A 17,858-nucleotide genomic window follows, 5' to 3' on the forward strand; every position below is an offset into this window, starting at 1 on the left:
TATGGGAGCAAAAATACCTCAAAATCTCTAACAACAGCAGCAAAAGCTGGGTTCTTCTTACACTGCTCATCCAGCAAAGCTATATTTTTATCAAATTCTTTGATGTACGTGGAATACATTTTTAGATATGGTCCCTTCTTTACAAAGATATCAGCAATTCTATGTTGTTCAGTCCTAAGAGAAGAGAGACACAAAAATATAAAAAGAGTCATTAATGTATCCAAAACATATCCAATATCCAAGAAGTCTAAGCCTTCAGTTCTTCCTCTTCTCTCTTCTTTTAAGACATCTCCTATCCCCAAATGCCTACTCTTCACCATCACGTCGCCTGGATTTTGCCAGCCCTCTGACCAGTCTCCTCGATTCTACCATCTCATCCTTCTGTGCAACCAGAGAGTCTAAAACCCTCTATTACACCATGTGACTTCCAAAGGCCTCCTATGGGACTCAGCAGGAAAAACAAACTCCTTCCCTTGGCTTACAAAGCCCCATTGGTCCTGCTGCTGCCTACTTTTCTGACCCATTTCACACTTCTCTCCTTCTTTCTCAGTACTCTCCAACCACACTGGGCTTCTTTATATATTCTTTTGACATACGGAGTCATTCCCACTTTACAAACTTTTACTAATGGCTTTGCAGGCCTGGAAATAGGAAACCCTGGCCAGCTCCTCCTTTTCGTTCAGATGCTATGTTAAAGTGCTGTGCCTTTTCAGAGGGCCTTCCTCCGCCACCCAATCTTCACTCGCCAGCACATCCATCTTATTTTACATCTTTCCAGGTCAGAAATTGCTTTTATCCAGGGCGCCTGGGTGGCTCAGCCGTTAAGCGTCTGCCTTCGGCTCAGAGTGTGATCCCAGCGTTCTGGGATCGAGCCCCACATCAGCTCCTCCACTGGAAGCCTGCTTCTTCCTCTCCCACTCCCCCTGCTTGTGTTCCCTCTCTCGCTGGCTGTCTCTCTCTCTGTCAAATAAATAAATAAAATCTTTAAAAAGAAAAAAAAAAGAAATTGCTTTTATCCAATGTTTCTTGTCCATTTTTCTGGTTCTCCCCCAACTAAAATGTCTACTCTATGAGAGCAAGAGCCTTATCTATTTTGTAAAATGTGATATTTCCGCCACGCTTAGAGCCCTGACCAGCACACTGTAGATAATCTAAACCTTGATGAAGGCAGAAATGAAGTATCTCAACAGTTATTAAAAACCAATGTAAAAATAAATGTTATTTTAGAAAGCATACTAAAATCAAACAGTATGTCCTAACTTGAAGGCCCCAAGAGAAAAATATTTAAGTAGAAAATATCTAATCCAAGGATTAGAAGACTTTTATGTCAGTAATAAGTGTAGCTTTTCCCATAATTATCATTTCAGCTGTCCCTTTCATCAATTTAGTCTGTTTCTTAGGAATGCTTAATACTTTAACGCAGAACATCTATCCATCTAAACTCGAGAAAACTTCAGTACAAGTAAAAAATAAATTCAAGCCTCTTATAACACCCACTTTCATAAATACGCATATCTTTGAAAGGCAACTGAGTAACTTTAAGATAATTTTTGTAAGAAGAATGACAAAGTATGTACAGGAAAACTCTTTGTAATCACATTTTATTTCTATCATGACTTTTAAAAATACCTTTTAGTCATCCCTCAGTCCTTAACCCTGTGTTATTTTACACTTAGGCTGCAGCTATGAATTAATCACTCGTCTAACATATTTTCCCAACAAGACGTATTTTTCTGGAAAAGAAAGCTTACAGGGAGATTTTAATCATGAAAGTAGGCGACACTATTTTGCTATTCTAATCATTTGGGGTTCCCCAGGGACAATAAATTCAAAACCCCTAGAACAAATTTTCTACATATTTCGGAAGATGTCACCAAAGTGTCTGCTTACTTTCTACTACCCAAGGAAGTAGTTAACCTTTTGGTATTCCAGTTTTTCCAAACTGTAGCTTACAATGCTATCATATACATGTAAATTTTCTAAACCAAACAAAACTATTATCTCAGTAAATGGTCTGTTTTCCAAAATGTAAACAAAGATTCATGAAATTCCAGAAAAGATAATAAAGCATTTAAAAACATTTCGATGTGAATATATCAAGTAAACTACCGCAATCTCAAAAACCTTGATTATCAAAGGTCACATACAGAAAGTTAAACTGGCTGAATATGGACCCTTCTTGTTTTTGAGGCAATATTACCAAAGAATTTAAACATTTCTAGAATTGAGCTCAGTGTATCAAGGTTGTGAATTTCAGCCATTGTAGGGGCGCTTTGGTGGCTCAGTCGGTTAAGGGTCTGCCTTCACTCAGGTCATGTTTCCTGGTCCTGGGATCCAGCCCCACATCGGGGAGTCTGCTTCTCCCTTTGCCCCTCCCCGGCTCATCCTCCCTCCCTGCCCCCTCCCTCCCTCTCACTCTCCCTTGCCCTCTCTCAAATAAACAAAATCTGTTTTTTTTTTTAAAGATTTTATTTATTTATTTGACAGAGATAGAGACAGCCAGCGAGAGAGGGAACACAAGCAGGGGGAGTGGGAGAGGAAGAAGCAGGCTCCTAGCGGAGAAGCCTAATGTGGGGCTCAATCCCACAGCCAGGATCACGCCCTGAGCCGAAGGCAGACGCTTAACGACTATGCCACCCACGCACCCCTCAAATAAACAAAATCTTGAGGGAAAAAAAAAATAAAACGACCAATCTACAGGTAACTGCCAAGGAAATTCAATACACTGAAACAAGTCAATGTAAGGAACACCACCTCTCTGTCACAAGCACGGCCCTTATGGCTTCATCTAAAATTGGGACTCTGGGAAAGCTGGTCAGTCCATTTTTACCAGTTTGACATCCTTTCCTCCAGTTCCTTCAGTAGATCCCGGTTGAGCTCATACAGCTGAGGCAAGTAGTACAGGATCTGATTTAGGATCCGGTCCTCAATCACAGGTTTCCCAAGTTGCCTGGAAGCATGGGCCACTGCATCTCGGAAATCCTATTATGGTTCAGAGAAGGAAAAATAACACACATAGACATATAATTGATATAAAGCTTCCCCCCCCCACGTGCTTCTCTTTTTAAAACAACATAAATCACAAACTGTATTTTCCATGTAGAATTACAAACTCAAAGTGCACACTTCCTCCTATCCCGCTTAGCCAGATTAAAAAAACCCAAAAAAACCACCCTACCACAACAAAGTGGCTAGGGTAGATATTTGGTTTTAAAACAGTCTGTATGATATTTCTCTTAAATCTTTTGATCTCCAAACTTCGTAATTACATTAAAGGGTATCTGGAAATCGTATTGCAACTCTAAGTAGCCTTTAGACTTATTCCAGTAGTGCTATACGAACACAATCCATTCATTTTAGAAGTCCCCAAGAGATCTTACTTAACTTTACTCTGGAAAGTCCCTTTGTTCACTTTCAGTAATTATTTCCCAACAACAAGAGCATTCTAGGTAAGGCATGTGGAGGACACTGGCACACTCTTGATAATCAGAGAATACTGGACCCAGTATTACTGTATTCCCTGGGCTAGCCTCATTTTCCTCATCTGTTAAGTGGGTTATGAGACTTTCATATCGCACACCATCAGATAACACACTTAAAGCTTTTTGCAATGTGTTTGGCACACAGAATCAGCAAAATATTTTCACTGTGGACCTTAAATTCTCCTCTCCCTCCTACTGACTTCTTGATAAACTCACCAGGATTTACACTTTTTGCAAAATAAAAAATTTTCTCCTTGTATGTTCTTTTCTGTTAACTTTTCCCTAGAAATTATTTATACCATGTTTTAAGACAAGTCCACACCATCCCATCCCATCACCCCAGAGGACGTGGGAAGGGTGGTGGTGTCTGAGATCCTAATTGTCTGGTTTCACCCTATCTGGAGGCCCACCCTCAGGGGATAAGTAAAACAATAGTGGAATCTGTTCCAAAGTCCTTAGGACTCAAAAACAGAGACTGATCCTTCTCAGAAACAGCAGGTTTAATTAAAACCTTAAAGCAAAGGTTGGGTAAAACAGACTCTACTAGGCTTCATCTTCCTTTATCTTTGTTTCTAACTACTTTCCCTTCAGGGATTCACTGGGCAAATGAACCAGACAAGAAAGCTACCGGTTTCTCCCCCCTCCCCCCTTCCCTTCAACTACTTGCCTCCAACACACATACATTAACCACAGGCACTTCTTATGCTTCTTGTGAAGGACAAAAACCTTACGTAACATTTAAAAGTACGTGAAAGGATTCCTTTCTTACTTAAAGGATGGTCATTTCAGACAATTCAAATCCTCCTGTGTGGAACAGGTGCTAATAAGCCCTTTGCTCAGGCTTCAGTACCTGGGACTAACTTTATTGGTCCAACAGTCACATTGGCCCAAAGGAACCAAATACTTACAGCAGTAATGAAAGAACTACTTTTACAGCTAATTACTGTAATATAAAATAGGAATCTGTAACTTGCATAAACTCCAATCCAGAAAACCACACAAAACATCTCCAGAAACCAAATGGATATTGGCCAAATTCCACCTCCCAGCAGCTTGTTTCTATTAGCATTCACATTTACTAAGAGAAAATAGAGCTACTTAATGCTTTTCAAAGTCATTAGATTTTTCCATCAGGCAGAACTACAGAATATATTTACATGTCACAAATAACTTCCTCAATTGTAATAACATTCAAAGAACAGTTAAAACATCTTCTATAGTACTTTCTTTCTCTTTTTGGTACCAGTTTTATGATTAATATAACTTAAATGCAAAAATTCCTTGTTCAGCAAAGCAATAAACACTGCCCCTTCTTCTGGTAGAATAAATGATGAACATGTTTGTCCCCTGGCAGCAAGACGACTTTTATTTTCCAGTTGGAAGATACTTCCTCAGTCACAACAGTGAACGGTAGCCACTAGCAGCTAAGCAGCTTAAGGACCCTATCTGACACAACTTTTGCCAGACTCTTGCATTCCATGTCTGCCACCATTGCCAAAAGGGAAACTTGTTTATTTAAGAAACATTCAACAGAGGCCAGCCAAATTCACACTGGGCAGACCAGTGAGATGACCGCCTCTAACTGGAGGCGTCTGTCACATATCAAAGCGTCACTTATTCCAGGATGATGGCCGGTAGCTCTGAAGGAAGTAGAGGCCCATACTGCCCTTGTTAAAATTATAAGTAGCACAACAAAATGTAATAGAAATTTAATAATTAAAAGAGCAAAAGAACAATTAATAGAGATGATAGAAATTTAGAGTTTCTATCTAGCTATCTATTACAAATTATTCCCAGGACCCAGGAAGTTACATAATTTTTTAAAGGATTTTATTTATTAATTTAGAGAAAGAGAGCGCGTGTGCACACGTGCACACACACACAGGAAGAGAGGGGAGAAGAGGGGGAGGGAAAAGGAGCAGGAAAGAATCTCAGGCAGACTCTGGGCTCAGCGTGGAGCCCAATGTGGGGCTTGATCTCACACCCCAAGATCATGACCTGAGCAAAGTCAAGAGTTGGACATTTAATTGACTGAACCAGCCGAGTGCTGCAGGAAGTTATATATTCTAAGCAGGCATTACCAGGGCCATCAATTATTCTTCATTGTACCTTTTTGAAAACAGGAAAGGCTACCTCTTACCCCACGCCAATGCAACTCACACCAAGGCCTTCATAATTGCACACAGCAGCTCTGGCCCAAAGCTCGTCCCCTCACCTCTTGGGTCACCATCCCTAGAAAGCAATGTACTATGGCCCCAGTGTCAGATGTAACTAATTCACACAAGAACTACACGCAGAATCTTTAACTTCTCAGCTCTTCATGAACCTCAACCATTTCCAGAACTGGTGCCACTAGGAAGAAAACATTTTTCTTTTTTTAAATAAAAAGGATGATTACAACATATGTCTGGTTATTTTTCTAAATGCTAACATCCAGGATAATTTGGGAAAGTGTGATGACACTTAAGAGCCAGAGGCAAAACTATTTTTGGGCAGAAGAATTTAAATTCCCCAACACCTCCTGGACTAAATCAGTGAGGATGCAAGACCACACGACTGGCACGTCAAAAATTAGATCCAGAGTATACTTTTCCACAGTGGAAAAGCTGGGTAATTAAAATGGAAGGGGTGTGGAAACTGGGGTGTGAAAATGCGAGGCAAGCAACAGAGTTTACTGATATCAACCACATGTACTTCAGTCTATGCTTCCAACATAAAACCCACCAAAGATTCTGTATGTAAAATGGAACCACCTACACTCAAGTTTCTGATTACAGTAACCAAATGTGTGTTCAACTTGGCATTTTTAGAAACAGAAATAGGCTCCTGAATTATAAAGCATATCATAATACTATTCTTAATAATTCCAAGAAAACCTACAAATGAGAACCAGATCAACTTCTAAAACACATTCAGTTCCTTTGAGGTATTAACATACTAGCCTTACAAGCTCTGATCACTTGGGCAAGACCTAAGCAAAAATCAATGCAAATCAAGTCATGTATGAACATCTAAAGCAGTGAAGCACAAAACAGATGGTCTTATTCATGGGGTCAGGCTTTACATCTCTGTGCCAAAGAGAAGTAAGCGACTTAATTAAGCTATCCGGACTGGGCTTCCTGACCTGAGGGCATTACTTAACCACTATGATGACCCAGTGGATTACAAAGACTAAACGGACATATGGACGGGTAGGGAACTCTGTAGGGCTCCCTGCCTTCACAAAGGTTATTAAGAAACACTTCATATTAAGCAAAAGCAAAGCAGCTGCGAAGGTCAAAGAGCTTTGATAAATATGCAGAAAGGGGTGTGAAGCTATGAAGTAAATGTAGAGAGGGTAGAAAGCCCTAACATTAACAATTTGATTTTGTCCTTAAATTAAAATATCTGACCAATGAAATGATTCTTCCCTCTCAATATGCTCAGACCTTTTGATGCATAGTCATCAATGCGAGCAAACTGTATAAAACATGACCCAAACCTGTCCTTTATCTCCAGTCTCTAATTCCCTTAACAACTTAATAGGAAATAATCATAATATATCCTATCTAGCTTCATTTTACTCTTTAGAAGAGGAAAAACTAGAATTTCTCTGGTTTCTTGGGCCAACTGAAAGAATTCTGAAAACAAGCTCATATACCCAATGATATACTACTATTCCCTATACAGCATCCTAGAAATTTCAAGTAATAATTTTTAATCAATTTCTGAACAATCACTAAGTGCAAGGTATCAGAGAGACCAGAGTTCAAAGTCTGGCTTTGCCATTTAATAGTGGGTTACTTTGGGCAACTAGTTTCCTTCATTTAAGAAACAGAAATAACATCCATTTGATAGGGTTGTTATGAGGATTAAAATAGACAATTTATGTAACATAGTTTTAGCATGTTTCAAGGCACACAGAGTGTGTTCAGCAGAAGGCCGTTTATTTAAGTAAAGAAGATTTGATTCATAATGATCACATGAATCTCATTTATGATCCACAAGTCCCTAAAAGTCTGGAAGGAGAACACTGAAGTACAGGCATGTCACGAGAAGGAAATGCCAAACCAAAATAGGGAAAACAAACACCTCAGCAGTAAGATAAAGGGGCTCTTAACAATGAACTTCATTCAGTGAAGGGCAGTCACATGAAGGAAGCGGCTCAAAAAGGTTAGGCAGCCATGTGAAAAGACTCTAAAACAGAATTCTTTACCACTAAAGAACAAATAAATGGTAATTAAATGGTTAACAAGACTCAAAAGACAGGGTGTATTCAGCTGAAAAGGATGAAGTTATTTTGAGATGGGAAAAACTGAAAGGTTCTGTGAGAAAGTCTTCTATTCTTTTTTATAATGCATTTAAAAAAAAGAAAAGATATATCCTAGTTACTAACAGACATATAGATGTCCAAGTAACTTTGCCTCTAACTCTATGGATTTTATTGAGAGTTCTTCAAATTTTTAAGGTAACTGTGTCCCAACCTAAAGAAATGAGTGGAGCAAAGATGGTTCTTTACCAGTATCCCTTTACTACTTCATCAGCCCATCTTTGTCAAAAAAGACCTCAAAGTCTCTGATCATTCCCTTGCAAAATATATATTTTTAAAATCATGCTATTTGGACATTCATAAAATAAATTTATAAAGCTGTTTATTAAACCAGTCTCCCAACAAAGGGAGAATAAGATAACAAAAACAACAACAAAAAAATGTATCACTTGCACTGAACTATATTAAGTAAGGTGTGTTACCTATAAAATGTGCACTTATATACAATACAATAGCAACCTCTGGATTGGACAACTTCTGCTACAACAAGGAAAAACAAATATAAATAACTACAGTTTTACCAAGTACTATTTTATTCATCAGTTGTCTATCATTCATTCAACAAATATGAATTTACTGAGATAAGAATCAATGAAACGTAAAAATCCCTGTCTTCATGGAACTTACCTTCTAGTGGAGGAAGAAAGTTAATAGGGTCTATTTCAGGAACAAACTATTTTGACTGATTTGATTAAAAGTTTATTTGATAACATCTTAATTAAATAGTATGCATTTTAATTTATATAAATAAGTTCTGAATAACAGAGCAATTTATCTTAAAGGCCCTCCACTTAACTTGCAGCTAAAACTATTTAAGTGTTTAACATTTATTTTGCATGATCTCATTTAATTGTCACATCCACTTTATTAGTTTTTTTAAGATTTTATTTTTTTTTTATGTAATCTCTACACCCAATGTAGGACTCAAACTCACAACCCCAAGATCAAGAATCACATACTCCACTGAATGAGCCAGCCAGGTGCCCCATCATCACACAAACTTTATGCGATTATTATTATTATTCCCATTTTCCAGAAGAAACCAAGGCTTGACTAATTTGTCCAAGAGCACATAGTGGCAGAGGCAGAATTCTTAACCACTGATCAATTAGTCACACTCACTCATTCAACAAACGTCTACTGAAAGCCTTTCAACAAACAGGAATGATGCTAGGTGCTGGAGATATGATCCCTGCCCTCACCTAGCTTACATTTTAGTAAAGTAGACCAAAATAAACAAGGAAGCAAACAAATATACAAATTATATTAAACGCCAAGAAGAACACAAAGGGAAAGTGAAAGAGATAAGGATGGTCAAGGAAGGCCTCTCTGAGGAGGTCACATTAAGCCCAAATTGGGAGGATTAAGAAAAAACTAGCTATGAATGAGATGAAGAGCAAAGATTCCAGGAAACTGCATTAGCGAAAGCTGTGAGCCAGAAGAATCTTAGCACCAAACTAAGACCTGGAAGGAGGCCTGTACGGTCAGAACATGGTCAGTGAGTAAGAGAACACCCTTCCTGCCCCAGCATCTCATCTGAGTTAGAGGCCAAATCACATAGCACCTTTTAGGCAGAGGGAACCATAATTTAATGACTGAACAAGAGAAAAGGAACTCTACCAATAATCATTATGCCAAGACAATAACCAGGACTATCAAAAGCAGATGGGGATATAAGGCCATTCTACTTACTAGCCTTGGGGAGTAACACGGACTTTTTCTTAATGCAATGGGAATCATTTAAAGGGTTTTAAGCAGGGGAGTGACATGTTCTAATACATATTCTAAGAAAATCACTCTTGAAATTTTATAAGAAAAAAAATCGTTTAAGAAACAGATTGGGAAAAGGGTGAGAATGGAAACAGGAGCCCCTGTGAGGAGGCTGGCATGGTCGTCTTGTAAGAGATGATATTCTGGACTAAGTTCGTGGCAGTAAAGTGGAAATAGAATCAGTGGGTTTGGTGATGGGTTGGCTGGAGAAGTGAGTGAGAAGGAGAAATAAAGAACAAATCCTAGTTTTCTGGCTTTGGCAGCCATAGGGATGACACTACCATTTTGAAAAGGGAAACACTGGTATTGGGTACTGACTTAGAGACACTGTGCACCACTGGACATTTTAAAAACTCTAGTTCTGGGGCACCTGGCTGGCTCAGTCAGTGGAGCCTGTGACTTTTGATCTTGGGGTTGCAAGTTCGCGCCCCACGTTGGGTGTAGAGATTACTTAAAAAAAAAATCTAGTTTCAAGTCCAGGAGCTCAAGCAGATAGCGCACAGCATATATCACAAAACACCCTACTTGTAAAGTCTTGCCACTGCTGCTACAGGCCCAAGTTTTCCTCACAAACACTAGGCAGATGAATCAAAGACCCTAACTGAATATGCTGGCTCCTAGAATCTTGAGTTGATTTTAAACTGCATGCCTCCATCCAAGCCTACTTCCTTCCAATGTCATAACAGTTTAAATGATGAAATTATCTGGTCTAGATGTTAAGTTTTTTTCTATGAGCTATGTCACCTAGTTCAGCAAATTCTAAACAAAGAAATGTCAGTGAGCTACAGTGATATATTGAAGTGATATATAAAGTGTTAGCTACAGTGACAAATTTAAATTTTAAAAATATTGGACATATTGGACAGTGCAGATACTGAGCACTTCTGTCATCACAGAAAGATCTATTAATGCTATTCTAGAGTCTCTAATACAGAAAACTATTCATGGGAAATCAAGTGTAACTGAAACAATAGCTTCTCCCAAGCCACTTGGATACGTGGTTGATTAAAAAAAAAAATCCACTGGATTATCTAAAGCCTGTTATTTAGATATTTTAAAGCAGTCATATTCTAGGATATAACACAGACATGAACTCATTTATATGAAGTCAGATGGCAGTAGTGCTCAGGATTAAAACTATCCATGTGCTACCTTTGTGGGGTCCTTTTGGTAGAAGGGTAAATATGAATTTAACAGTGTGGTGGCGGTAGTGAAATGAAACAAGAGACTCTTTTGACTTCACCCACATCATGCTGGTAATGGCTCTCACCTGGCTAATGCTCTGTTTTTAAAATTCCCATCAGAGCTGGGCTGTGCTGAGTTAACATTTGCACATACCAGACAGGATGTTAACATGAGGTTGGCAGATGATCTACTCTCACTCCTACATTAAAGGCTTAGGAGGTTTTGAAAATGTACAAGTAAGTGGGTTTTGGATGATTCATTCTGTTCAAAACCATCTGGGAAGAGGCCAAGGCCATCCATGACATCTATCAGATCTGAGATGATATGGGAAATACTTCAGTCTGGCTGTCCATTCTTACAGTGTTTATGATTTATTCCAAAAATACAGGGGTAAGAAAAGATATATAGTTTTAAATAATCAAATAAATAAACTAATGAAGATTTTGTTTGTTTTTAGAGGAGAGAGGGAACACATATGAGTGCATGCAGGTGAGAGGGAGGGAGGAGGGGCAGAGGGAGAGAGAGAAAATCTTAAGCAAGCTCCATACCCAGCACAGAGCCTGGGGTTCCATCTCACGACCCTGAGAGCCTGACCTGAGCTACGCGGGGACCCCATTAAACTAATGAAGCCCTTAACTGCTTCTCTACCTACTGGAATCAGAACTTTCCTCATTAAAATGAATTAGTTCAGAGGGAAAAAGTCATCTGGAAGGGACAGAATTATAAAAAAGGCTACTGTTTGATAACAAAATGAATTCTTCCGATTCACTCATATTCTATAAGGGAAGATGAAGAAGGTAATAAAAGGCAATTTGAGCACCTACTGTATACTGTGTACAATACCAGGCTCTTTCACATACTTTATTCCACGGATTCCTCACAACCAGAGAGATCAGTATTTGTATCCCCATCTTACAAATGAGGAAAGCTAGGCCAAAGGGTTAGACTACTTTCTGAAATTCACAAAGCTATTAAGAAACAGAATTAGGGCGCCTGGGTGGCTTAGTCGGTTAAGCATCCGACTCTTGGTTTTCGCTCAGGTCATGATCTTAGGGTCTTGAGATCAAGCCATGCAACAGCTCTCCACTTAGCAGAGAGTCTGCTTGGGGTTTCTCCCCCTCTGCCCCTCCCCCCACTCACACTTGCACGCCCTCTTACCCTCCCTCCCTCTCTCTCTCAAAAATAAATAAATAAAGCCTGAAAAAGAAAAAGAAAAAAAAGGAAACAGAATCTACTTAGGTAGGATAGACACCGATATTTTTGCCAACATTCTCAAGTGTGGTCCTTAAATTGTTATTGGTCTGCAAAGATATTAGTGAGAAGGGTAAATAAGGGATTGGAAACTTTTATGTCAGTTTGGCAGTTCTAGGAATCTATTGTATTTTACAAAAGTTCTGGTCCGAGATGGATTGGAAATTTTAAAATCCAGTCCCTCACCAGATTCTGAGAAACACTATACTAGCCTATAGGCAGTACGAGGGCTGGGACTCTGCTGTTCATCATGGAATCTTCCACATGTGTTCCATGCAAGATTTGCTAAAATACTGCACTGAAGTTCCAACTCAAGTTTTTCTGGCTCCATAGCACTGTTAGCCTCCATGAGCTTACCAGTCGAAAGCTTAAAATTTCCTCAGAGAGGTCCTATTTCTATTTAAACATGTTGATCAGAAAATATGTCAAATAAGTACAATTTGTTTCTCCTACAGATATGTTGAGCTTTCCAGAAAAAGGAAATTTAGCTCTTTTCTTTCTCCTCTACAACTGTTTAAACAATAGAGAGGTTCTGTAAATAATGGAATTTATTCAGTTCAAAATGGAGTTTATTTTGAAAAGTTATTTATTCATCATGTTGTTACGTATTTGAAATGACAATATACTTCAAACTCAACAAATCTGTTTGAGTGACCAAATATCATGCTATAATTTTTAAAAATGATTTAGAAAGAGAACTAAGCAATGCAGTCAAGAGTTATGTAAGAAACTATTCACAGGACAGTAATTTCTCAAAATAAACTAGTGATGTTAAGAATTGCTTTAGAAAAGTTTTCCAAAACTAGAGATTTTTCACACAGGAATTAGAGTTCCAGGTTTCCACTGTACCAAGTATAGAGCACAGAGAATCATTTAGTGAATGTGAATCACCTGTAAGTGCACCCCGCTTTTCATGTTCACATATATCTTAAAAGGAAAACTGAAAATAATGATACTCTAAGAGACATTAATGGGTGTGAGCCTACCATTTCTCAGTAATTAAGTTTAAGATGATGTTAATAATTATACCATCTAAGTAAATTTTCACTTCAATTTCTTTCTTCATTGTTTCCTCTACCTTACCCTTCTTTTGTTAAGTCTTAATAACTTGCCAAAATATAACTGGAATAAGGTAGGATTAAAAGTGATTTAACTTCCAATGCATAATGAAACTTGTAAAAACTTGCAGGTACAAAAAAGTGCATGAGAAAAATGAATATGTTGTCAGACACCATAATTGTTTCCCAACAGGTTTGTTCAAGTTGACAATTATAAAAATTAAATACAGAACTTTAAAAAGTTAGTTGTAAAAATGTCTATTTTAAGTGTCTATTTCTGGGAGCAGATTCAGATAGTATAGTTTTGAACACTGATCATGACATTTTTATACCCGACTAGTGCAAAATTCTGATAGACATCTTCTGCAAATGCCCAAGAAGAAATATTACCACTCTAAAAACTTTATTATGAACACAGAAAGTTTGGAAACTTTGGAAGTATGGATATAAAGGTTCTATTTTTTGGAAACCATCTGGGTATACCACACACACAATAGATACATACATTTCAGAAAATATCTATATTCACATATCTATGAATTTAAACACATAACCATATATTAAAAGGATATATATATATATACATGTTAAGTATATTTAAGTTATGCTGAAAATTTTTTGACATAGGGAAAGATGCAAAAGAGGACAGTCTCAGACTTCAAGAAGATATTTGTAGATACTCACAATATGCAACAGTTTTAACACATCCACAAACCTGTAAAATACAACAATAAAAGAAATGTTTTAAATGAGCCAATGGGGAAATATATGGTCTTCTGAATTATAAACCGAATACCTACACCTTCTCTGAGCTCATGATCTCCTTGGCGATATGATGGACCTTACTCTTCATTCCAGTATCTTCATCCTGTGGATGAGTGCATTAAGAAAGTATGAACTTGTAGAAAGATAAGCAAGATCAGCTTTGAGCTAGTCAGATGTAAATTCAAGCTCTGATACTTACAGGTTTCTGATGAGAACACATTTCATACTATATAACATCTTGTATGGAAACATGGAGAACTAGATGCACTTACGGAAGGGTAATACAGGAGGAGCTGAGAGCAATTGGTGATCCTCACTGTCGCCAGCACTGGACAGATCGACTGCCCTGAGGAGCCTGAGCCTTGGTGGAGCACAGGCCAATGGTTCAAAACTGAAAAGTCATATTGTGCAGGGGAAATGACTCCTACAGATATTAACCTGGGAATTCATCACTACCCTGAATTTCTTTTTTAATATCTGCTGGTAATCATGACATTTCCTCACCAAGATTCACTGCTAAACAAATAGCCAGATATATCTCCCCTCCTCTCCCTTCAAGATTTAACAAATCCCAAACATTCTGCAATATCTGGTTTAAAACATTTCATGAAACAAATTGTTATATACAACATTAAAGTTTCCCTCCCCCTCCAAGAGTAAATCTAATCTTGCAGTGTGTATTTACCCCTTCCATGTTTTCCTATTTTAGTACAGAAAAGCTTAAATACAATATAAAAAAAAAACCTAACCCTTCCATCAGAATATAAATATTGTTATGCAAAAAATATTTAAGGTAGGCTATGAAACCAACTACTTACAAAAATAATCTTTAAAGAGCAATCAGTTATTAATTCAGAATGCATTATTACTGCAGTCTAGTTAGTCTAGGATATTTTGCCTTGCTACTTGACCTTAGCTTCCAAACTCTATCTTTAAAGGAACAATTAGAGAGATGAATTTGACCTCCATATCCCCATTATTATTCCGCTTTTCTAAGACAGGTTGTTGAATGACTGTGACCAACAGACTGGATAAGTTTTGCTCAACTGAGCAAGATGTAGCATAAGGTACTCAGCTCCATTCACCAGCTACCATTCCTCAGGAAGCAGTCTTAAGCACAGCATGATCTTGCAGACCATGTATCAGTCATGTGCTAATAACCATGACTGTGTACACACACACACACACAACTTACTTTGAAAAATTTAGCCAAGTTATTGTTTTCCTATTATAATGGGTTTCATCATCTGTAGCTAGAAAGTTTAATATTTACAAAACACACTTTATCTTTTTAAAATCGAAAGCCAGAAGAAATGCATTAAAAATGAAAAATGGGGTGCCTGGCTGGCTCAGTTGGCAGATCACGAGACTCTTGATCTCGGGGTTGTGGGTTTGAGCCCCACGTTGGGTGCAGAGATTACTTAAAAATAAAAATAAAAAAATCGTAAAAAAAAAAAAAAAGAAAAACAAACCTAAACCACTGAGAGAACTAAAACCTTAACTCAGCACTCTTATTTTCAAATGATGTGAGGTCCCGTAAAGGTCAAGAGGTGCTCTTAGCAGAGCTTTAATGAAACCTAGGTACAGGGCGCCTGGGTGGCTCAGCTGGTTAAGCACCTGCTTTCGGCTCAGGTCATGATCCCAGAGTCCTGGGACGGAGCCCTGTGTCTGGCTCCCTGCTCAGCAGGGAATCTGCTTCTTCCCTCTCCCTCTGCCCCTCCCCTCTGCCTGTGCTAATAAATAAAATCTTAAAAAAAAAAAAAGAAACGAAACCTAGGTACACTGTAGATGGTAAAGCATTTGACTAGCCGAGCCACCTAAAATGTGCACCACCTTTATACAAAAATTTCAGGTAGGTATACTTTATTTTTGGCATCTTTTATTTCCTTTTTTCTTTTTAAAGATTTATTTATTATTGAGAGAGAGAGAGAGAGAGCGTGCATGCAAGCAAGCTTGGGGTGGGGGGTGGTGCATAGAGGGAGAAGAGGAGAGAGAATCTCAAGCAAACTTTGCACCAAGGGTAGAGACCAACCTGGGGCTCAATCTCATGACCCTGAGACCATGACCTGAGCTGAAACCAAGAGTTGTATGCTTAACAGACTAAGCCACCCAGGCGCCCTGCCCTTCCTTTCCTCTTTGTATAACTCTGCGCTCGTTAAGTCTCTACTCCAAACATTTTTTTCCTCTTCAGGACCTTGCGCTGCCAGGCATCATTTAGAGAGAACTCTCTGGTGACTCCATAATAAATGTTATCCCCAGGGAGATATCATGCTTCTGTCCCAGCAAGGGACGAAAAAACTTTAAGTTAGAAAAACAATTTCAGTAGGCCTGACATTCCTTATCTGTAAAATGAAAGTGTTGAAATTGCAACTTTAAAATTTTAAGATTCAAACGTTCAGTATCTCAGGTGTCTCAAGGCAAGTCAGTGAGAAAGAGGGTGATGGCGATTCAGAGGCAGCTCTGGAGCTGGTGACTATGAAGTAGGTGTTTCCTTTCTAGAAGCTGAGATTGTAAACTTTGGGGGGAAAATGGTGAGTACTGGCATAAAGACAAATGTGTCGATCGATGGGAAAAAACCTGAGGGAAGCAAGCCCTTAAATTTTGTCAATGGATTCTTGACAAAGTTGTCAAGGCAATTCAATGGAAGAAAGGATTTTTTTTTCTTTTCAACATATGGTTGAAAATTGTTGGGCCAATTAGATATCTGTAAGCAAAAAGATGAATTTATAAGCTAACTGATACCACATACAAAAATTAAAAACGTATCCTGGACTTAAATGTAGGAGTTAAACCTATAAAACTTCTAGAATAAACCTTTGCAGCCCCGTAGAGGGTAACAGTTTTTAGATACAACACCAAAGGCATAATCCATAAAAGAAAAAAACACTGATAAACTAAACTTCATAGATTTAAAACTTTCAGGCTTAAAAAGACACCAAAAAGAAAATAAAAAGATAAGCCCTAGGTTGTAAGAAAATATTTGCAACCATGGTTCTGCGTCCAGTGTATGTAAGATGTGAATACATTTCATTAAATCTATAAAAATAGCCAGTAACTTCATGAAAAGATACTCAATATAATCAGTCATCAGGGAAATACACATTAAAACCACAGTGTGATTCCATCACACCCACAGAACGGTAATAAAAAAATCAGAAAATAGCGGGGCACCTGGCTGGCTCAGTCGAAAGAGCATGCGACTCTTGATCTTGGGGTCATGAGTCTGAGATTACTAAGTTACCAGATACTGAAGTACTAGATTACAAAAAAAATAAACTCAAAAAAAAAAAATCAGAAAATAGGTGTTGGTGAGGATGTGGAGAAACGGAAACCTTTATCTACTGCTGGTGGAAATGGGAGCCTTTATTCATATATTGTGATTGGAAGTTTTAGCTGTCTCCTAATAGATCACTAAAGGCAGAATTTGTATTGCTTACCCTCCTTGTTATTCTGAGATCATTCCAAGAGGAAGGAGTGACCACCATCCTTACTCCATCATTTAAAAATCTATAGTAACTGACAATCCATCATTTGATAGCAAGGTTAGTAGGAGAAAACGGCTCTACCCTCAGCTGATTCATTGCTCTATAGTTAAATCTGAAAACATTACTAATCATTAGAACCTCCAGGATGCTCTTAAATTTCAGATTCCCATTGAACTGTCTTGGAAATTCTGATTCTGTAGGTCTGAGATGGTGCAGGAAAGTGGCTGTCATAAGATGAAATTAAAGATAATTTTTTTAAAAAGCCCCAGCCTTCAATAAGTGAATAAGGAGAGCATATCAAAAACACAAGTAACTACACATATAACTATGAAATAAGCTGACATCTTGAAGGAGCAAAAGATTGTAATAGGCAGGGGTGTGTAATTCAGGAAAAGATTCACAAAGAATAAAGCATCCAATGACCTCCTGTCACTCCTTAAAGAAGTCATCAAGTGTCTGCATGCTAGAGACCGGAGATACCCAATCACCAAAGTCAGAAACCTGGACTCCTTTCTTCTCCACACTCTATGATCACAACTGAGTCATCAAGTCC

The 17,858-nt window shown here is 38.2% G+C and overlaps 1 protein-coding gene across 1 annotated transcript in view; it reads right to left on the reverse strand.

Annotated features, from left to right (window-relative positions):
• The window catches only part of FGD6 (FYVE, RhoGEF and PH domain containing 6), a 110,772-nt gene that overhangs the window by 44,763 nt on the left and 48,151 nt on the right, over nucleotides 1-17,858 (reverse strand). Inside the window, exons 4-7 of the mRNA XM_008687699.2 lie at nucleotides 13,856-13,923; nucleotides 13,740-13,770; nucleotides 2,831-2,982; nucleotides 18-174 (exon numbers count right to left, since the gene is read on the reverse strand). Of these exons, the coding sequence (XP_008685921.2) occupies nucleotides 18-174; nucleotides 2,831-2,982; nucleotides 13,740-13,770; nucleotides 13,856-13,923 (408 nt within the window). The remainder of the gene's footprint in view (nucleotides 1-17; nucleotides 175-2,830; nucleotides 2,983-13,739; nucleotides 13,771-13,855; nucleotides 13,924-17,858) is intronic.

Source organism: Ursus maritimus, unplaced genomic scaffold (genome assembly GCF_017311325.1).
Source record: "Ursus maritimus isolate PB19 unplaced genomic scaffold, ASM1731132v1 scaffold_21, whole genome shotgun sequence".
NCBI classification, from domain to species: domain Eukaryota; kingdom Metazoa; phylum Chordata; class Mammalia; order Carnivora; family Ursidae; genus Ursus; species Ursus maritimus.